At 28.7% G+C, this 24,305-nt stretch overlaps 1 protein-coding gene across 17 annotated transcripts in view; it reads right to left on the reverse strand.

Annotated features, from left to right (window-relative positions):
• Positions 1-3,093: 3,093 nt before the first annotated feature.
• Positions 3,094-24,305, reverse strand: part of LOC132931676 (voltage-dependent calcium channel type A subunit alpha-1) — a 225,082-nt gene continuing 203,870 nt past the window's right edge. For 12 of the 17 annotated variants that reach the window (XM_060997599.1, XM_060997591.1, XM_060997594.1 and 9 more), the window contains 13 exons: positions 24,097-24,213; positions 23,827-23,984; positions 23,210-23,360; positions 22,943-23,070; positions 22,581-22,783; positions 22,376-22,480; positions 22,202-22,308; positions 20,734-20,763; positions 18,687-18,805; positions 18,245-18,254; positions 15,986-16,125; positions 14,534-14,682; positions 3,094-9,156 (listed from right to left, as the gene is read on the reverse strand). In XM_060997599.1, the coding sequence (XP_060853582.1) occupies positions 8,234-9,156; positions 14,534-14,682; positions 15,986-16,125; positions 18,245-18,254; positions 18,687-18,805; positions 20,734-20,763; positions 22,202-22,308; positions 22,376-22,480; positions 22,581-22,783; positions 22,943-23,070; positions 23,210-23,360; positions 23,827-23,984; positions 24,097-24,213 (2,340 nt within the window). In that variant the 3' untranslated portion in view covers positions 3,094-8,233. The remainder of the gene's footprint in view (positions 9,157-14,533; positions 14,683-15,985; positions 16,126-18,244; positions 18,255-18,686; positions 18,806-20,733; positions 20,764-22,201; positions 22,309-22,375; positions 22,481-22,580; positions 22,784-22,942; positions 23,071-23,209; positions 23,361-23,826; positions 23,985-24,096; positions 24,214-24,305) is intronic. The other 5 variants (XM_060997596.1, XM_060997602.1, XM_060997592.1 and 2 more) reach the window with 4 other exon arrangements.

A 24,305-nucleotide genomic window follows, 5' to 3' on the forward strand; every position in this document is an offset into this window, starting at 1 on the left:
TTGAAACAATACGATTATAATCTTTGCTGGCCATGGTTTTTGTAATATTATTTTCAATGGAGTTGATTATTGGGTCTCCTTTAAAACAGAAATTACTGCATGTGTCAAAACACCAAAAAGAGATGCTTTTGCATCAAAATCCCAGCCCTAAATATTATTACTAAAAGTTAAGATAAATGGCAACGTCACTAGAAAAATCGTTCTCAATCGTGTTGCTAAAAAGGTAAAACGTTCTCAATCGTACAACACCGGCCGTTTTATGTATGATACGCTATATTACAGTGTTTCCCAACTAGAAATCCTTATTTCACGTGTAGTGTGTACTTCACATAGAAGTGCTGTAATTACTTGGAATGGTTTAAGAAGAACAACACGAATTTCTATTTTTAACCATTGATGTTCTGATATTTTTAATTTATGAGTTATTATTATGATGTGTATGGAAGTTGTAGATCGATCAGCAATCACACTAGAAATTGGAAACTTGTTTTTAAAAATACGTTCCAGTATTAGGTAGATCGAATTCCATCGTGTCTTACAACATTGCAAAAAAAGACTGTTCAGGCATACCGAATTGTTTTTGTTTATTTAATAAAGTTTTTTTTGGCCAAATTCGAATGTTTAAAACGTCCTACTAAACTATACTGCTTAGTTTAATTATTTCGGAAATTGAATCTTCTTTTAATGCTTAATTTAGAAATAGTTGTAAACTATGAGTTGCACATGTCACATCTGAAATATTATATTTTGTTGTACTACCTAGAAAATTAGTTTAACAACATTTACTACATTTTTAGCATTATCTGTAATAACACTAATAATAACAGTCGTTAATTTATCTTTAATTTCCCAATCAGCGAATACATTTTCTAATCTTTCTGCAATGTTTAAAGCTGAATGCCGTTCTTCCATTTCTTGGGTTGTTAAAGTAAATGACAATGGAGACTAATCATTATCTAAAGCATGTGCAGTTATAGTAATATAAGCATTTTGAGCTAATGAAGACCAACAATCCGATGTGCACACAACACTTTGGACAACGTTTAAATTGTTTCGAATTTTTTCTTCGGCAGTTGATTTAAAAAAATATGCAATCTTTTTTTTTTAATGGTTTTTCTGGTATTTTACGAAAATCGTAAAATAAATTCGTTTACTTATACTAGAGACTTAGATGAGCTCAAATTGGTATACCGGTATTACCGAAGCAGTTTGGGAATTTAGCTGTTAATAAATTTTTTTTCGACGGGAGCCGTTTTGGAATAAGCAAACAATGGAAAAAGCCGTTTGGGATGCGCCGAAAATTATTATTAGTACCTGAAGAGGACGATTCACTGTTTGTAAATGAATCTGTATCTTATAAAGAGTTAATTGGGTCGCGAAATTTATTTTGTGGGTCGTGACTAGCTAAATAAACCCAAAAATAAATATATGAAAATAATTTCAGTCGTAAATTTATAAATGCTTAAGTTATGTTTTATTTGATATCTCTACGTATAATAATAATGTTAAGTCTAACTAATATTGTAGAATGTAAAACATACTAATATTGGACATAGATTTTACAATGGATATCAATACATTTTTTGTAACGTTTGTATTATTTTATCAGGATTATGGAAAATTTGTTGTTTTATCGACATAATTATGTATTTATTATTCAGTATTCAGTATTGTGTTACACTAAAAATTAAAATTCAATGATAAAATTGTTTATAATAAAAATGATTATTATAATACTGTTTAGGCAATCATATTTCTGTGGGTAAGTTGAGTAACCAACAAACAGTAAATTTGTGGCTCACCATTACAAAAAGTTTTGAGAACACTGCACTATACTATGATATATATATGATGACGATCACTAGCTGTTCCTGTTTAGTAATAAATAATTATATCCTGCACCTACCTGCTTATTACCGATTCTGTATATATTTAAAACCTACAATATTTTTTTAAATAAAGTAAAATATTTGAATATTGCTTATTTATAATAATATAAGTGTGATTAATCAATATTTTTTCGGATAATTTTTTTTATGATTTTTTTGTTTTAAGAGTCAAGATGTGTTGAAATGTTTAGTTTAGTTAATTTAAGTGATGTTAATATGTTATGCCATATTATACAAATATAAGATAGGAGTTAGGTCGTTTAGTCTTTCAAAAATTAAAATCTTATGACTCAACCTATTTCATAAATAAATAATTAATTTGAGCACTTAATAACAAGGTGGAAGTGCTTAAACAACTTATAAGTTTAATATTTTATGATTGTTGGTGTGATCTGTTATGATATACTTACATATGACATTGTATAAAAGTTTAAAAATAATAAATTAATAATGGGCAAGAGCTCGCGCTTAGATAATGGTTACTCTCTATATAAATTCAATATCATTGATAAAAAGGACGATCCATTTGTAAGGTCACATAGGAACTGACTGGTATTTGTGACGATAAAGCGCAAAACGTGTGACTTTTTAATGTGTCACCAAAGGCAATGTTACAGTTTACTTGGTTAGTAATTAAAAATTTACAACAATCGTGGTAGTAGTGATTATTTTTTGTAGAAATAATATTAATAATACTAAAATAAAGAAATGAAGAAAACAAACGGTTTTTCTATAATGTATCATTTTCTTTTCTTTTTTTTTTATATTTTTTCTTTATTATAACACAAATGAAAACAGATAAATTTTATTAGTAATAAAAAATAATAAATACAATGATAATAATAATATAATTATACATATAATAATATTAATATATATATATATATATATAATTATAAAGATATTACATATGATGCACATAAATTCATATATATGCATCAATAAATATACGTCACAATTAACTTGTCTAGAAGACGACATGAGTTTTGTAAAAATACAAAAAAAAAATAATGTAAATAAACAAATTTTAAATTTATACGGTCTAAGTATATTTCTGTAGGAGGGGTAAATAAAAATGACAGAAATAAAATGTACATTAACTATATAAGTATAGTCAAATAACGCATACATGGAATGATGTAGTAGTATAATATAATATTATTATAATTATTATTGAAAAACGACATATGAAAAAAAAATGAAATTTTTTTGGTATTCATAAATTTTTATTTTTTTTTAGTAAATTTTTTTTTACAAGATAAAATCTACGCGCGTCTTTTGTTATACAGCATAGAAAAACGGATTGTCGAAAAAGTAACAACAACAAATATTATTTAACAAAAAAAATTCGACAACTCATTTTAAATATATCTAAAAAAAAAATAGTTTGTTCTAAAAGGAAATACCTAAAACAATTAGGTAATAATATATGAATCACATTGGAAAAAAAATAGTAATATACCCGTTCCACCTCCGTTTTTATACAGTTTTTTTTAGTATAATGATAACACTATTTTTAAATACTTAAAAATTAAATTTTTTACACAGTTTTTTTAATTTTTTTTTCAACTTTTATTTTGTAACAAAAAAAGGAAATTACAACCGGAAACTTACGGTTAGTAATAAGGCAACTTTGATTACAATATTATTATTAATAATTTACATTATAATTTAGTGTTAACAGGTATTGTATTGATTTTTTTTATATAATAATATGTTCCTATATTATAATATATACTTTTTTAATGGCCAAAGACAAAGTGTTGTTTTAGACAAGCACAGAAGGGACACCAGCAAGCGTAAATAAAGAGATAAATAGATAGACATATACATATACACACATATATATATATATATATATATATGTGTGTGTATATACAGTGAGAGTGAGAGCGAGAGATAGAGATAGAGAGAGAGATAGAGAGACAGAGACAGAGTTAGAGATATATTATTTATGTGTGTATATATATATATATATATATTACTAGGTAGGTATACATAGTATACATATAGGATAATTTAAATTTTTCTTGTTTGATGGGATAAAATTGGAATTCCCATGGAAAATATCATATTATCAGACGGAATAGAATACATCATTTTTTTTTCAAAATTATTATTTATAGATATATTATACACAGGTTTGTCGTTTTATCACAGATTTTTTTTTTTTTAATAACGCTTCTAAATGCGTTACTCTGATGTAATTATGTATATAATATTATGTTAAAATAGCGTTTAAAGAGAGTAATAATTATTATAATAATTGTATTTTTATTACATAACAAAAAATCTTGCGAGAATTATCAGTTTAAAACACAATATTGAATGATAAAATTTAACGATAAAAATCACCTAAAAATATGAATTCACGACGATCCGTTTATAATAATTAGTATTACAATCAAAACGTATTGGCAGTTAAAAACATAAATACGTCGGTGATGAGACGACGGCAAAAAATGAAAATGAAAATTAACATTATATTTTATGGTCCCGTGTGAAATAAAATGTATTATCAACTAGAAAAATTATCCTAGTACTTGGTTTTTTTTAAATTTTTTTTTTAAAATTGTATTTATTAAAAAACAAAAAAAAATAATTAATTTAACAATCAAACAAAATCTATACTATGTACAAATTCATTTTATTCACAAATACAGAGATAAAATATAAAGATAGACAATAAATAGATAAACATAATTGGAAAGATAAAGAGAAAGAGTGGATGAGAGAGATAAAAATATGGGACAAACTATACATCTTATAACATACTATTATGCCTATTTTGTTTAATATTTAAGTATTTATTATTTATAGGTAATAAATAGTCGGGCTATTATGTATGTGGATCAAAATCGATACAATTGTTTTAGAAAATAAGTTCTAATCCGATTATAGGTTTTTAAGCAAACACAAATTTTACTATATAATTTGTAGACGACCCACTAATTGCAAAAATTGAATATACATACAGAATTGATTTATGATTTATGAGACCACCAGGTACATAATTTTATTACAAGGTGCAGGCTCCTACAAGAAATTAAAGCTATAACTACGCCAATTATAACAAACACAAAAAAAAATGGTAAGATATTCAACATTCAAATGAAACCACAGACATTTAATGTTCTTTTAATGATTTTATTTAATACATGTCAAGCAAGGCCGTAACTGGGGGAGAGGGTCCATGAGTCCGGACCTCTCCAGAAATTTCTAAAAGTAGAAACATTTTAGTGGTGAATTTAAGGTATAATGTTGGGTTTTATATAAGTATTTATATTAAAAAAATGTTGGACCCCCTGAAATTTGTTTTCAGTTACGGCCTTGATATCAAGACTTATTCATAGAGTGGTTAAAAATTCATCAAAATATGATAGTATTATGACTAATGCTTTATTTATTTATTAACTTTATGTTATGCTTTTGTTGACCAATTTCGTCTAGACTTACAAAATAAAATCGTGTCATTCAAGTTAATGGGTACCTAGATGGTGTTGTTTAAATCAAGACCAATGCATATTTTTTAATACACCTGTATATGTGTGTGTGTGTGAGTGTGTGTAGATGGATAGGCTAAAAACAAAAAAAGCATGGAATGAACAAACTTAATAATTTAAAAATTTGAAACAATATAATATGAGAAATATAATATTATGAATACATGGTTTATAAAACCTACGTTTCTGAAACCGCACGAGATGAAACGATTGACACAAAATAAACGAAACGGAACAATATTATATTAAATATACAAAAGAGAAACACGATACATAACAGAACATAATATAATGTACAACATAGTTGCTTACATGTTCGCACGCAACATCAAGTCACATTGTGTACAATATTTTTAGTAATAGTAATAATAATAATAATATTATTATTATATAGAGTATAGTATACTGAACAACATAATAAACGCTCCAAAAGTACAAAACGAAGAAACCACAAAATATAATATATTATATGGTAATTATTAAACATACACACACACAAAAGAAACTCGAACGATTGTGAAACTCTGTCTACGAAAGCGTTTTCAGATGATATTATTATGGATATAAACGAAGTTGAAAACAGAGGAAAATGATACGCGTACTACCAAGTTAAGCGCTTTTTGTACTTGTAGGCAAAGCGAAATTCGGATTGTACATACGACTATAATGAACTACAACATTTCAAACGGTTCAAACATTTTTAGCTTCAATTAGAATTATTAATATCAATCGTGTCTATGACATTTTTTAGTGAAATAGTGTCATACAATATTAATATTACGTTATTAAATAATATATTATATTATTGTTTTTCGCTTTGTCCGTTACAATAAAACGAGTAAATGGTTTTTTTTAACAGTATTTTTTAAATACGACAGAGAATTATGTCACGGACATCCCCTTGTCATCATTATCCAAAATAAAGAAGATACGTCTTGTCGTGTTCGTTTCGAATTTCTGAGAAATAAACAATGATATTATATTGAATGGCCGGTATATATATATATATATATATACTAAAAATAATAAGTAACATTTTTTACAATAAACATTTGATAAAGTAAAAAGTTACGCTGGTAATACGTTTATAAAATTATTTAGCAGAATATGAATATTTCAAAATTAAAATACGAAAAATGTAAGGATTTCAATTATTAAAGAACACATATTATGTATATTAACATACTCACAAAAATTTACGGCGTAATTAAAATATTAAGAAAATATAACCACAGACAATAAAATGCCTAAAAAAAGGTCAAAAGACCTTTAATTGCGCAGTTTCGAGAAAAAAATTAGCATTAGTATTATAAAAAAAAAAAGCCGTCAGTGATGGTTATACTTGTAGTTTTTCCAAAACTTATTAAACGACAAAAATGAAAGTACATGTTTGCAATGCAATTATAATACAATACATTATTATTTAAGTACATTGAGCGTATATAGTAAATTATTAAAAAAACATTAACAGTTATCGAAGTGTGAGAATCACGATAACGGCAGAAAAAATCCAAATACGCAAACAATGAATGTTAGGTTAGTACATTCGAATTCCGAATATTAGGTATTTAACGATTGATTTGACCATCATAACAGTGTAGAAATTTGGAAAAGAAAAATTTAAATCAATAAATAGATGAGAATGAAATGGTGGATTTTTTTTAAAAATATATATCTCATATTAATATTATAACACGTTTTATATAATTTGCATGTCGATAAAAACAAAGTAAGCAATAATATTGTACGTATAATATAATTTATTAGACAATACGATTTTATTCACGCGGATCAGGATGTTATTTACAACGATTTTTTGTTGTTGTATAAACTCTAAGTTTAATTCAACAGATCGATGATAATAATAAATAATTCGATATTGTGTGTGTGTGTGTGTGTGTGTACTGTATTTGTGTATGATTGTAAAGAGTAGATCAATAAGAACGAGATACGACAATATATATATATATATATATATATATATATATATATATATACAATATAATAATAAGACGCTTGTGATGTGTGTATATTTATGAACACGACGACGGTATATTATAATATAGTGATCGGTGGCATTTGTGTGGGGAAACGGTGAATGGACGTCGAAGTGAAAAGAAGGGAATGTCCGGCCATAAAAAAAAATGTATGTATAATATAATATAAACGTATCCCTACATACAAACATATTATAATAATGTTATAATCTGAACAGAAACTGCGCGACGATTGTAATACAATTATTAGTATTTTTATGTATAATAAAAATACGTTCATGATATTATTATAAAATGAAATAAAAAACCAACACATTGTGGAAATAAAATATTATTTATCCACTAAATATAATATCATATCAACCTCTTAACAAAATTACGTACGCCATCAAGATGACACGTGTAAATGGGTACGTTAAAAAATCAAAATCGAAAAACGACGAGAGTACGCGCAAAATAACGAGCCGTTTTTCTTTTACGGAAATAGTTATTAATAATAATAATAATAATAATAATTAGGTAATAATAATAATATATAATATTTATAAATTTTAGGCGGTGGCAGCGGCGGCTACCGCTGCTGCTTGTTCGTCGGCGGCGGCGGAGCAGAATGAGAGGAGTAGTCCAACAGCGTCGACGAAGACGAGGACGAGGACGATGCAACGATCGTTGGTCGGAGCGAACGTGATGCGGGCGACCGAAACGATCTGAGCATCGTTTTGCGTCGTTGCGACAGTCGTCGTTGGCGGCTGCTAAGTCTTTCGTCGTCGTCGTCACTGCTACTGCTACTGCTGCCGTTATGGCGACGGCGGCAGCGGCGGCGGCCACTACCAGACAGTAAGGGTTAGCACCAGTCGTCCTCGTCCGAATCGCTGTGCCGGCTGCTCACCCGACCACCGCCACCGTTCTTTTGCCGTCGGATTGCCGACACCGACGACGACGACGACGGCTGCTGCTGCTGCTGCTGCTGCTTGGACGACGACGATGCGTACCCGTTGCGCACAGGCGACGGCAGTAGCCGGCCACTGCGGCCGATCGACATGGCCTGCTCGAAGCTGAGCGGTGGCATGGCCGTCATGGCCATACTCTGCCGGGCCACGGCCGCAGCGGTAGACGTGGACGACAGAGCCACGGGCGGTGGTTTGGGCAACGCCGCCGGTTGGCCACGCGTCGGCGATGCGTTCAACTTCGGAAAATTTATCGAGGCCGAGTGGTGCGGCGGCCGGAGCTGCAGCGACGACGGTTTGTTGGGTGTGGGCGGCAACCGGCGTCTGTTGCAACCGGCCACGGCCAGTACGGGGTAACTGCTGTTGACCAGAACGGACGGCGGTGGCATCGTCATGGCCACCGCGGCCGCCCCGGTCATCATTGCAGACACTGAGGTCGCATGGCCGCCGCCGCCCGACAGCGACGACGGGGGGTGATGCGAACCGTGGTGAGATACGGACGACGACGACGGCATTGACGGTGCCGTTTGTTGGTGCTGCATGACGTGCTGGTGTTGTTGCTGTCTCGATGACGTCGGCCCGGCGGCGGCGGAAGACGAAGCCGACGCCCCGCCGCCGCCGCCTCCATGATGCTGATGTTGGTGATGGTGCTGCTGCTGTTGTTGGTGCTGGTGCTGGTGCCGGCCGCTGCCATTCGTCGACACCGGCGACGGAGAACGCGAGCGTTGGTCCAGGCTGGTGGTGCCGTAATACGTGCGGCCGCTCTCCGACCTGTCCGGGCTGGGTGAACGGACTGGACTCGTGGATGCCGACCAAGAACCTGCAGGACAAACAGGAACACGCGCACGACAAATTTTCATTGTTATTATTATAATATTATAGTTTAAATTATTATTAGCGTGTATTTGCTTCTAGAGGTAATACAAAATATTTCAGTCCAGTGACTTCAGATTGATACGGGGTGGTTAAAGGGAGAAGATAGGGAATACCTAAATACACATTTTTTAATTATTTTCAAATGTTTATATCTTTCAGTGTGCGCATGCGCAATACAACTTGCATTTTTTTTAAAACAGCAACAGGTGTTTTCAATACCAAATTTGGATAGATCGAATGTTTAAGTCATTTTGACCTCTTATCCAAGGGTCTAAATTCAAAATTGACTGAATGACAACAAGCAAATGTTTTACTTTAAATCATAGAATTTTTCAACGATTATCCTATAATTTTACAAATTTCTATACGATTCCACGTATTATTTTCACTCAGAATATGCTTTTAGACATTAAATAAATAATTTTTAAGTCTTAATTTGACTGGAAGTATACGTTTACTTCATATGTTATTAACTAGGAATAATGTAAACAAATTGACCCAACATTTGTAATTTCTATTATTAATTTAAAAAATGAATTTATATCAATACCTATCTTACTAATTATTCAAAATTTAGCTCATCATTCTCCATGCACGACTGCAGACCACGCATTACATCCATTTGGGTAATTGCTAAAAAGTGTTCTCTTTGAATTCCTACACAAGTACTTACAATTTTATATTTATAAATTACGCGAAATCGCACAGAAGTTTGTTAAGTCATAAGATAATTATTATCGAAAAATTCAATGATTTATATTTTATACTAAAACAATTTGCTCAGTGTCGTTCAGTCAATTTTGATTTTAGAGAAATTGTTAAAAAGTCAAAATTCAGTCAATCTGAATTTAGTATTAAAATTACCTGTTGCTATTTAAAAAAAATGAAAGTTGTATTGCGCACGAAAAGATATAAAAGATATAAACATTTGAAAATTATTAAAAAATGTGTATTTAAATATTCCTTATCTCCTTCCAAAAACTCCATATCAATTTGGAGTCACTGGACTGAAATATTTTGTGTTACCTTTAAAAAGAAACACTTAATTGTTTATTATAATGTCATTACGCATAATCATATAATTTTATTTACGTATTGTATAGTATGATCACAGAATATTCTATGGTATGATATACCGATGGCTTATTACACACATTTATATTATATTATGTAGGTACATGAATTGCGAGTATGAATTATTATTCAACAAAATTGAGTAAAGAAGATTCGCGTTGTGCTTAAAACGTTTTGTAGTTTTTTTTCCGTTATTATAACTAAAATGTTACTACAATATTATTCATTATTGTTAAGTACGAATAAATATATCTAGAGTTTAGTATTTTAGTGGTGGAAAGTGTAATTTTGAAAATACATGGTTGATTGGTAACTATTTGATTGTTTTATAAGCCATCGAAATACGTCTTATTTAATGTGTCGCATGAAGTGAATATTCCTCTACGGTTGATACGACCGACGAGTGTTTTGTACATATTAGTCAATACTTAATGTGAATATTATATGAATATAATAAATAATAATAATAATATGTATAAAATGGTATATATTAATAGCGATGTTAATACGCAGTAACATTTCGGAGACGATTTCGGTTTGAGTTTTAGAAAAAAAATTAATCAAAGAATCGTAAACGGAAGTTTAAAGCTCATTAAGATCTCGTGGTAAAATAATAAACTTATTGTTCTATATTATAGGTGTTGAAAGCCACACGTCGTTTGCACAAGTAAAGGTTATATAATTCTAAATTCGGCACCGCAGTGATTATGTAAGTGTTTAATTTTGCAAACTAATATATTTTCGTATAATATATGAACACAAATAATACTATTGTTACGTGTTTCGCAGCATTAATTCTATTGTTCCTCAGAATATCACTAAAACCCAACAATATTCGTACATACTAACAAGCGTTCACGCCTTGTCGGCCATTACTCATTGTCTATTTGTATAATTCTTTCGACTAGTGATATCATTCTAATGAATAGAAATCCTTCAAAAACACTTCTGAGTGACGGCCTACACGTGTAAACGGTTATCACTTAAGTACGTATATGGTGAATAGCAACAATTATTATTCTATATATTATTTTCTAAATACTATGTAAACAAGTAAATAAAAGCAATGGGTATTCGATAAATTGTAATTGAATGGGAAACAAGTAGGTAACCTATATTATTAACGAGCTTATACACGTACCTGATATACAGTAAATTAATTACAATATACATAGGTAATATGTATAATTGTATAATACCAATATTGGCTGTATTCGATAATTGTCGCACATTTTTATTGTATTAATTAATATCAATTATTTGATTCCGAGCTCATGAATTTCGCGAATGGACAGTATATTTTGATTTCCTGTGAGTTTGTGGGAATGGGAAAATCGTACGGAATGTATAATTGTATTTTATAAAACTTGATTAATAACATAGATTGTAATATTTTAGTATTGTTTGTTTTAGATATCGGCTAAAATAATTAATTTTAACAATCGTTGAATCAGCATTATAATATTACAGTTAAATCATAATTAATTGACGGACTAAGATAATTTCAACATGTTATACAATATACCTAACAAACGTTTTGGATACAAGATTGTCACTATGCATATAGAATGAAAAATATTTTAATGTACAATGTAAAAAAATAAACCGAAAGAGCTATGAAAACAAAATTGTAATTTTATCAAAAAATATATATTATAATATTTGTATTTTCTTGCACGACCTAATACCTGCGTGCGAATTATTATATAGGTACTTGTATTGTAACTTCAAAGGTTCCGATATCGTCTCAGAGTAAACAGCGATACAGTGGCTAATAGATTTTGGCAAAAAGCAATCATTTCAAAATTTTAATATTAAATTAATTGCAATTATATGACTAATTTACTAAAAAACCAAATAAATGTCTTAAGTTATTAGGATAATAAACAAATTATAGTATTTAGGGTGATTCATCAAGCGTATATACTATATAATGTATATATTTACGAGTATACTAGTTATTCTAAATCTAATTTTTTGAATTTTCAAATGTATATTTAAATACCATATTTTTTTTAAATTCTTCAGATTTTTTTGTGCTATATAGGTACTTAAGAACTGTTTCTTAAAGATACATTATATTGTTTTTAAATGAGAAAACCCATTTTTACTGAAATCGTTTAGCGGATAATTTTTCTGAAAATGTTGTAGTATCAAAATTAAAAGTTAAACAAGTAGTCTTTGAGTTATTAAATTTTGTTTGCTAAAGAGTAAAGATAATACTGATAATAGGTCAAATAAAATGGGTTTGGAATTTATTTTATGTTTTGAAAATTTGAATAATTGGCATTAATCTATCAAATTTATAATTTGTAAAAATTGTACAAGTATAATTCAATATTTCTATATTAGGTACAAATATATTATACTTAAGAAAAATTATTTAAAAAAACTATAATCAATTTATAATTAGGATTAACATTTTAATAAATATCTTAAGAAAAAAACTGATTGTGAACTATTCAAACTTAATTATATACATCAAAATTATTAAAAAAATGATTTGCAAAATAATTAGGGCTTCTAGTTGAGAAAAAAATAAAAGTTTGTATTGCCATAAGACTCTCATTTTGTAATAAGTAAAAGAATTCTCAAAATGTTGGTTACATATCTTAAAGTATATTTAAAAATTCCAAAAATTAGAATTTAAATGTATAAAAGGAAGAATAGGGATGGTTGGCTTAGTGAATCACTCTATATATAAATATTGAGTACATATATGCGTTTCCATGATTTATACGTATATTATTTAAATAAATATGTATATCAAAAAATAATTTATTAATGAAACTACTTTTTGAATTTATTATTATATAAATGTTTTTATTATTTCTGTTATAGTTTAATAATATATGGTACACAGCTCATGCGGGCAAATGATTATATAAAATGTACATAAAAATAACATAAATCTATTGCACCTACAGCTGTATTAAAAAAATAATAGCATAATAAATAATAATAATATTATTATACTTGTAATGTCAATAATGTGAATTAGTTGGAAAATAATTAGATGATGTACATCATATACAAAAATATAACAAAGTTAGTCAAACATTAAATGATCAAATTTATGTCACAGTTGTATTACAATATTGATTATAATAATAATAATATATTACATTTCGTAATTTGCAGTACCTATAGTACAATTATTCGTGTATATACATACGCGATAGAAATACCGTCAAAAATCTGAACGAAATACGAAATTTCAAGTATATCAAAAATAACAATATAAACATCGTAAAATATATAATAATAATAATAAAGAAAAAAAAATACGTGCAATAATAATTGTACCGTTATCCTTATGTCTGACTTCGAGTACCTTGACCTAACGAAAAAAAAAACCACTGCCGGTTTACCATCGAATATGTCATATTATATTATATAATATTATGCTGAATAAATAATACTTTAATCGTTATAATTCCGTTTATCAACATCAGTCAAATACACATCGGCGACACAAAAAGTAATATATTATATCGTTGTTTGCGTTTTGTACTTAATTATTTTAGGGGTAGGTATAGGGACTTGTGTTCTATGAAATATCATATTCTTAAGTTACGTAAGAATATTTTCACATAGGATGTTCAGATTTTATTTTTACATATTTGTTTTCATGTATTATGTGTGCATATTTTATTGGAATAATAAAATTGTTTATAATAACTTTATAACTGTTATTAAATAAATATAATATATCTATAAATGTATGAAAAATATATTTAATAGTTAATTTTTTATAATATATCCATAATCGAGATAAATGTTTTTCACAGAAACGTGGGCTTAATAAAATTTACTACAAAATTAAAAAAATAACTTATTAATTTTTATTTTGGATTTAGGTAGATGCATAACTAATTTTTCGAGGATTTTTAAATTATATTTCTAAAGAAATTCCTAGTCCTTATTATAATATAAAGCGGTACGTGGTGAGTAATGATAATATATTATGTATCGAATGATATGTATACGGCGATAGAGTACGAAAGTATTCGTCGATTGTAACAAACTAATAATTATATCCATTAATAATTGTCCTTTAATCGAATAAAAAAGGTAACAGATTATATTTTTATTATAATACTATTTTTTTGAAAAAAATTCGAAATAACTTCGTGGAGCACTTTTAGGCGGATTTGTGGTATATTCGTGTAATATGGGTTGTGTATGTGTGATGAATAGTAATCGTGTATTTATTATGTTAATTTAGGTTAAAATTGGGTATTTACCTCTAGGATGACGACGATGATCCAACTGCTTGACGATCTCGACAACGTTGGAAACAGTGTCGCTGAAGCCGATCTCGTGTGGATGATGACTGTGGTGATGGTAGTGGTGATGGTATCTTCTGATTGGCGACGGGGTATGACGCTCTCTACTGTTGTACACCACGACAAGTAACAACATAACACAGAATAATAATTAATTTTTCAGGGTTTGTGGTAAATAAAATATGCCAGGGAGGCAGAGACCACACCACCTTTATTACTCATCACATATTCACCCCATCCTAATTGACACTACATAATTATTTATTTATTTATTTTGAATTTCTCAAAGCATAATATAAAATAGATCAACTATCGAATCGATCAATAATATAATTTACATTTATAACTTTATAAACGTATATAAAATATAAATTTAGTCAAAATAGTATTAAAGCGTCGAAAGACATATTTACAGGACAGAGTCAAAGTTTTATTATATTAAGTTATTTGTATTTTATGTCATTTGTTGCCGATCACAAGCGCTGACATATTTTGGATTTTTTATAACTTGAAGACTTCTGCAGTTTTAGTGTATGAACTGGTCGCACGAGACGGGAGTTCATTATCCAGGAACAAGATGGGTGTAGAGTTAGTGGATTGGTTCAAGATTATCAGTCGTATGAATACGTGTATGTACATGGCCGAATACGTAATAAACCAACAATTATTGCCCTTTGCTCATAAGTGATGATTCTCCTGTTCACTGGGCAATGAGGTTTTCACGTGCTATTAATCATAAAGACCACGTAATTTTCCCGTTTAGTTTAAATTATTTATAGTAATATAAGAATGTTTAATCTATTCGTTTGCAAGCAACTGCTGGAATCTATTTGTGGGGATATCCTGAAGAGCCTGAGAGAGGACGGAATAAAATCTTTTTCTTTTGAATATTTAACGTGCGTATTCGTTATAATATTATTATCAATACGGATGTGTAATCTTATATCGAGGATGGTATTTAGAAAGGCTGAATATATATTATGTAAATGTGCATCCTTCCCAACCTCTGGACCTCAGCCGCTTTTGCACCACTTATGATACGGATATGCCTGATGATAATTGTATACCAAAGGCAGAAGTGAGTTCATGGTGTGAAAACTCCCTTCAATCCCTTCCTTTGACCTTTTTTGTTTATATATTTTTCATTAATTGATTGATTACAATAAAATGTGTAATAAAGACATGAAAGCATTTTTACCACCATTACCACGTGATAATTTACGTTAAAATTTTATCGATAATAATTATAACATCCATATTCTATACAAATATTCTTTTTATATAATAATTGTTTTTTTTTTTTTAATAACGTGAGATGACAACAGTTAAATATTTATACCCTCTCTCTCCCCTTTTTCGAAAAATCTAAAAACATCATTGACCAGAAGATGCCAGTGGTTTACCACTTACCGTATGCTCGGTGATCGCGATCTCTGTTGTCTATAACCGGGATGTAAGTGCATACCCTGGTGCTGGGGCTGTTGCCCGTCGGAGTTGGAATCTTCGGATGGCCTGCGCGATGAAATCACCACGTCTGTCAGCTCCATCACCTGTAAATCGTCCATGTCCTAGTGTATAAATATACTGTTCTTGCGTATACACGGTGTTCACGGACGTTAATACGAACAACATACGTATAATATTATATAATCCATATAATAGTATATTGTATTATTACGTATTAGCGACAGTTCATTATATAATGCTAATATTTATAAATAATAATGTTTGTTTTATTTACATGTTTTATATTATAGTGTAATGGGAATGCTGTTGGAAAATTAAAACAAATAATAACATAACAATAATGATAATAATAAAAAAAATGGGTAAAAAAAAAAGAAAACCTGGTGTATAATAACAATAAAATTAAGTTATTAGAAACAGAAAAAAAAACCAAAAAAATATTTTTTTTTTTCGATTAAAGCCAGAAATTAATATCTTATACTTATATTATATAAATGTAGGTACACGGCAATACTTTACCGGTAGTATTTACTGAACAGGTAAGGGACAAGTCCTGCATTCCGAAAAAAAAAACGACTAACCCGGCAGTAGGGTATTGTGTTATCGGTATTTTTCTTTATATGATAAGAAAACTACTGTAAAATAACAAAAAAGTATATAAAAAAAAAAAAAACAAGAAACAAGTATAGGGTAGTGCGGTTAAGTTGTATGTTATTTATTAAATTTCGTGAGGAGATCGAAAAATGAAAAAAAAAAAATAATAAAAACGGCGGGAGTTATTTAAAATTATTTCACCAACTGACCACAGTTCTATATATATATATATAATATGTATAATGTTAATAATGAAAAAAGTGGATAAGATGTTTAAAAGTGCATGCAAATTTTGCGCCACATGCATCGTGCAAAATTAAAGTCTATAAATATTATAAATATAATAATAGTTAGAAATACATGTATATATATAACATAATTATTAAACATATTAATCAATTGTATACATCTATCCTGGTATAATATTATAACAACGGACAAAAAATCCGTCCAACACTAAATAGTAATATTTAGTATACGATAGAATAACAATAACAATACCTAATAATAATATAATATTACCTTAATGGTACACCTACCTAAATTAAAAATATATATATTTATGCTACATAATAATGATATCCTTACCAAGTCAACAAATAATAATAATAATAATAATAACAATAATAATAATTATAATAGTAATAAATCATTCTAAATCATCTAAACTCTCTATAATATTTAACATGTCGTTCAGATTCAACGAAGGGTCGTAGAGAAACTGTATAATATGTTTATGTGCCTGTGTGTGTGTGTGTGGGTGTGTGTGTGTGTGTGTTTGTGTGTGTGTGTGTGTGTGTGTGTGTGTGTGTGTGTGTGTGTACGAATATACTTAAGAGAGTTCCATCAAGTGACTAGAGTCTATGCAACCACACAAAAAAAGGTCTAAATATATTATGTATTATCGAAACCCACAGTTTCCGAAAAAAAGTCGAAATTCAAGAGTTCTACGTAAACGAAATACAAAAATATAGCAACATATAATTTTATTTTATATTATTATATATAATATAAATCAACCAAGGAGTAAAAAAACACAACGTATCTATTTTTCTCCGGGAGAGTTAATTAAATCTCAAACCATCAAAATATACCTTTTCTAAAATATCGCCACGTCTCCTCCTCAAACGTTTGGATTGCGTTATATACCGCTGAAAATACACAAACACAGAACCGTTTTACACACAGATTGTAGTCACTTGACATAATTAAACATTTTAGTACTTGTGGAATTGATATTATCACTTAACTATATAATATTATTGTATTATCATGTTGTAAGTGCGTATATCATATTATTGTATTATATATTATTAAATTATATACATACGTTGAACTATAAAAATAATTTCTTTGTTTTCAGATATTTTTGATTTATATAAAAGAAAGGTACCTTTACGTATGTATAAATGATAAATATTAAATGGTATTCTATAAAATATTGTATGCATTAGTAATAATAATAGCCTACAGACATTATTAATCATCTTGCAAGTCTCGTCGTTGTGCGTTCTAGACTTAAAATATATAACACGGGACAGGGTAAACTCTCTAGGGGTCGGATTGACGTATTCATGAGTAAATATTACTTGGTCATACGGTCATCACCTTTTTAGACCTGAAACAAATAAAACCATCCGTCACCGGTATATTAGACAGCCAAGTTAAAAACGTCACCGGAGTCGGCATACAAACGATAACGTATTACAAACGAGTAGACGACATTATCAAACATTCCATTCACCGTATCAATAATATTGTAATAATTAAATGCTGATGGACTATTTATAAATCGAAATTTGTTTTTTTAAATAACAAAAAAATTCAATGGATTTAACATAATTATTATTATGGACATTACAGTTATTGACGATTCGAATTTATGAGATTTATTACGACCGATGTATCGTAACATTTACTTCCGAATATTTTAGGAATATTTTGATTAATATGTTTAATTGCGTATTAATTACAATAACCGGAAATTGAAATGTAATGATTTTTAAATGTCGTATTGTTTATGAATGCAATATTTCTTTATAATTATTACCGGCTCCTGGAGTTGTTCCTAGTCAGCAAACAGCTGTTTTCGTCTTCGTCTTGTCCACGTTCTGCGTTCCAATTTGTCGCACCGGCGGCCTCCATCAGGCACGTGAAAAATGATGAATGCTGTTTGAAATTTTGACATAATAATGTTTTATAGAAAAAAGATAGTATAAAGATAAAATAGTTAACTAGAAATGGAAAAAAACAATAAAAAAATTAGCAAAAAATTACATATAGTAGCTTGTTAGAAGTGCAACAGTGTGCAACTATAGTTTTGTATAGCCTAACCACCACCACATCTCCCTAAAAAAAAGCTTTGTATGTATATTTTTTTTTATACGAAGATGTTGTACGAAGCTTTATCATCAAGCGGGTGTTATGTATAAGCTTAAAAACATAAATAATAATTTATTTTACTTTTTATTTTCAAATCTCACGATTTATTGTTTTCTTTCTTTCTTTATATATATATATAGTATGATTAATTTTCTTAGTTTTATATTGTTGTCATTTAAATAAAAGGAAAAATAAATATAAATAACAAACCATTGCATTATAATATATACTATATTCTAACTACACATTCACATGTATCTATAATACGTTACAATTTTTATAGTTATAATAGTATCTATACATAACATAAATCCGTGCAACTAAAAAATACTGTGGAATTACTTTCTAAGAATGCAGGTACGCAAAAACACAATACAAAAAAAATTCTAATGCTAAGACGATAAACTAATGTATAGTATATCATAAGTGTATAAGTATAATGTATATATTAATAAAATGTATACAAAGTATATGCGATATTATAAAGAAATATTATGATGAAGTATGCTATGCTAATAGATATATAATAATATTATTGAGTGGATATGAAATAAATATATATATATAAATAAATGAATAAAAATACGCCTATGTAATCAGCTCTAAGGTATATATATATATATATATATATATATATATATATATATATACTGATCTATTTAGAGACCCGTGCTTATACATGACTGTTAAATAGTTAAAAATTAATCTATTAAAATAGAAGTACAAAAAAAAAATGAAAAATTAGATACAAATAGTATATAATAATATAAATATAAATGTTTAGCGCTATTTATAAAAGAATCTAATATATAGCCAGCTGAACTGTGGTCTAATAGACGAACAAAAAAATGTTTATATTATGTATACACGTACGTCACCTATAGTCTAGAATAAATAAAGTTAGGTAAAATATATAAATATATAAATGCATATATATATTACATATATATGTATATATTATTAAATAAGGGTGTTATAATAATAAATATGTTTCAGGTAACTCGGGTTTTTTTTAATGTGCTTATAAAAGGACAAGGACTTGAACGAATAAGTTAAAATAAAAAGTAATAAACAATACAAAAATAATAAAACCATAAAATAAATAAATAAACAAAACAAATAAAAGTTTTGAAAAATAATAAATAAAAGTTAACTATAAATCGTGATTGAACTAGAATAATGAATGGAAAACGTAAATATAGATATTTCGATTAAAATAATATTATGAAAATATGTTAGTTATATCAAAACACAAGACGAAACGCTACGAGATAAATACCATTTTGATCTATTCAGAATTATATTATAAAGATATTTTTTGTATAGCTCTGTCAGAGCATAATATCAATGATTTTAAATTTTTTATATTTTCTTAACTAAAATGTTTATAAATTAATAAAGCTTTTAATATTATTTTGATTTGATTACAGTAACATTTATTGCTCTATGAAATGGTTATAAAGTTTAGCAACGTTTCATCTTGGTGTCTACGTATTATTATGATGAAGAATGAAGATGAGAATTTAACGACACGAAACTGTACAATGAAAAATGAAATTTAAAATTAATAGTAATAATAGATTAAATATAAATACAAAAACATAAACAAAAAAAAACAAAAACAATAATATGAAACAAAAATGAAACTAATGATTTAAAATAATAATAATACATTTATATATAAAAATAATTGAATAAACTCAAATAAATACTACCGGCTCTGGGGAACTATGTTCTGCAATGTCCTGAAAGCAAACACATAAATATAAACTGTCTCTATGTCGACTGTTCTCAATTTCCATTTACTAGGTAATTTCGTTCACCCTTTTTCCATGCTCTAAAAAAAATATGTGTTCTACGAATATTCTAAGCCTAAAAACATCAACAGTGTTCCACGATTTGTATGCCTAAAAACAATTTCACCTAACCTTCAATACTCTCCACACATTGACAAATTATTATTTTGTGCACATACTACACTAATCAATGACATTATTACCTACTTCACTGACTATAATCACCTATCTACTAAAAACTGTATTATATATCAAATATATTGTAATGAATTATGTTTAAAGCTATAAAAAATTAATTAAAAATAATAAAAATGAAAACGATAAACCAACAACACTTTTATTTGTGTTTTAATATTTCAACTAAACTCGTACTATTACGCTCATATTATAATAAAAATCAATCAGTTTTGTTTATTATATATATATATACGTATATATTCCAAGGATTTTTTTTTATATAGTTAGGGTTTTACAACACAAAACAAAAAACAAAACAATAAATTAAACAAAAACATTTCGTCAAACATGTGTGAACGTGTAAAAGCAAAACGTGTATTTTATTTTTGTGTTCACAAAGCTCAATGTTGTAAATTTTTACAAAAACAGATTTAGTATCTTCGTTATACACCCAAAGTACGAAAACAATTTTGTGGTGGTTTTTTATTTTTTTATTATTGTTATTTTATATTTGGTTATTTATATATAATTATCTTCAAATTTTCTCGTACCTTGTAAATCATAATTTATGATGCGTAAATAAATCTATAACGAAAATTATTCACTCGCACACAACATTGATTTTTGAACCATCGTTATAATAGTAATATAAAAAAAATAAAAAATAAAAATAAAAACAACAGAACATAAACAATCTGAAATTAAATAACTGTGCATGCGCTGTACACCAACCAATAATAATAATTGTTTCACCAAAACACATTAATGTAAAACATTGTAATGGATCCAAGGAAAATAAACACGCATCGATATAATAACAGTTCACAACACAAATAAAATTATATATGACAATTCGTAAAAAAAATCAGGGGTAACAGCACTCAAACAATAAATAAAAAACACAACCGACTTCAACGTACATAAAATTATGTATATATATATATTTTGATTTTTTTAGGGTTTATTTCGTAAAATTTGCATTTTTATTTTGTGATTATGTATAGACTATGATAATAATATATATAAATATATATGTATATGTATTTTCCATCCTACTACATCCTTGTATTTTCGGGTTTTTAATGATAACTTGTATTTTTTAATCCTCTTTCATAGATATAATAATATTGTTTTAACTTGGATTATTAAATGTCTATTTTTCAAATTTATATTTAATATTCACTATAGATTTTCAATATGAATGTATTACCTGTGGATTCGACGATTCGACCTGACCGAATCTCGTGGACTTCCAACTCTCTAAAATCAACAGACCTGCGTATATCTTGCCTACCGTCAGTTTTCCGGCGTTCAGACCTGTATTTAGGTGATAAAATTTATTTTATTTTTTTGATAAAATTTATTCTGCGTAAAAAAAACCTACAATCGCTTTTCGGAATGAGAAGGTCCAAAATCTTTCTGGCTTGTAACGGCCATATATGTCTAATAGTCTCTCTCAATTCCTCGTCCGCCTGGTCCATTTCTTCGGCTGAAAACAAAAATAAATTGAATCATACCATAGGTTACACTCGATTTTATAAATTATAAAATATGAAGATTCATATTAACAAAACATTATAATCACGTACCACATCGCATCTTTATGCTTAGGTTTTCCCGGATAAGCGCAAATAGCGTTGTGGTGAACTGCACCTTACCATCTTGGTCAACCGGCATATTCATCCGGATGAGTTTTTTGTATGCCAAACGATTGGGACACTTGTTGCCAAAACCCAAAGGCGGGTCAATGTTTTTGAGCATATCGTACATTTCGGTATAGTGTATCTTTCCCCTGCGGTACGCATTACACGTTACTAATAATAATCTTGTTTCTATATAATTATTATTATCAGGACTCAGAATTAAAATAAAATTAATCAAACATGTAAAATTATTAAATTCTCAGTCCTGTTTGTTATAATAATAAAATACCTATTATATTATTACTCACGTGGCATTTGGGTCGTATTCCGCCCAGATCCGAACGAATTCATCCAGATGATGAGCTCCCAAAATCGATGAGTCCCTGGTTAGGTAATCAAAGTTATCCATGATAACTGCCACGAACAAGTTCAACATCTGCAGAGCACACAAAAAAAATTATATATCATATATCGTTTTAAGAGAAATCGCTCATCGTATATTATATTATTATTACAATCGATGGCGAATGTGTCGATACGTATATTATTGGCAAGGATCAGTTAGACGTGCTTACCAAAAACGAGCAGAAAAATATGAATGACACAAAATACATGTAGGCCATATTTGAACCACAATCATTATCCTCCTTTTTGGCACCAGCCTCGCACATTTTACCGTGATTGCACGACAACATGATCGACGGCCACGCTTCGCCCGTGGCGCATCTGTAAAATTATAACACGTTATAACAAACACAATTGTCAATTACCAGTGGTTTCTTCACATCTCTTACAATAAACTTAACCGTAAAATGTTTTTTTTTATATCCGTCTTATGGTTAATATAGGAGGGGATTTAGAAGGGACATATATTATATCATAGATCAGTGACTTCAAATCAAATTTAAGTAAAATTTTTAAATATTTTTTTTCTTAAAATCTTTTTGAAATTTTAATTATCTTTGAATTATTGAATTCAGAGTTCTTTACTTCATTACTGCAAAACGCACGAATTAATTTAATAGATTTTGTCGAGAATAAAAATATCAACATTAAAATAGTATTTAAATAATATTTAATTGTATTTACGACACGTACATAGAAAAATAATAAAATAAATAAAATATAAAATAGTAATAATAATTACTTATATAATAATATACTTATATTATCACGGTATTCTAAAAATTACCGAAACAACAGCATTAGACCCTGGACAAAAGTTTGAAAATTATTGTGCCTGTTGATTTCTGTAGTGGGATCTAGCTGGATGTTGCCAAAAATCTGCATCCCAATGATTGCGTATATGAAGAACAACATGCCAATCAGCAGACACACGTAGGGTAAGGCCTATGGTAAAACAATTAATTAGATGTCACCTTTTTATCATAGACATGGTGGTAAGTGGAGTAACTGGCAGTGTGCATAAAAAATGTGAAACGTGATATAAGTATATACGTACTTTGAACGACTGAACGAACGTCCAGAGCAATATCCGTATCGTGTACCCTTGCCGGAGCAGTTTTATCAGTCTGGCGGCTCGGAAGAGCCGAAGAAATCCGACGTTTATGAAGTTTTCCTGTAACAACGGATTTTTGTTTATTACATATGATGCAAAATGATGTAAATGGACCCTAACTGATGCCGGTATATCACGTAGGATATCCTCGC

Source organism: Rhopalosiphum padi, chromosome 1, assembly GCF_020882245.1.
Source record: "Rhopalosiphum padi isolate XX-2018 chromosome 1, ASM2088224v1, whole genome shotgun sequence".
In the NCBI taxonomy this organism is placed as follows: Eukaryota; Metazoa; Arthropoda; class Insecta; order Hemiptera; family Aphididae; genus Rhopalosiphum; species Rhopalosiphum padi.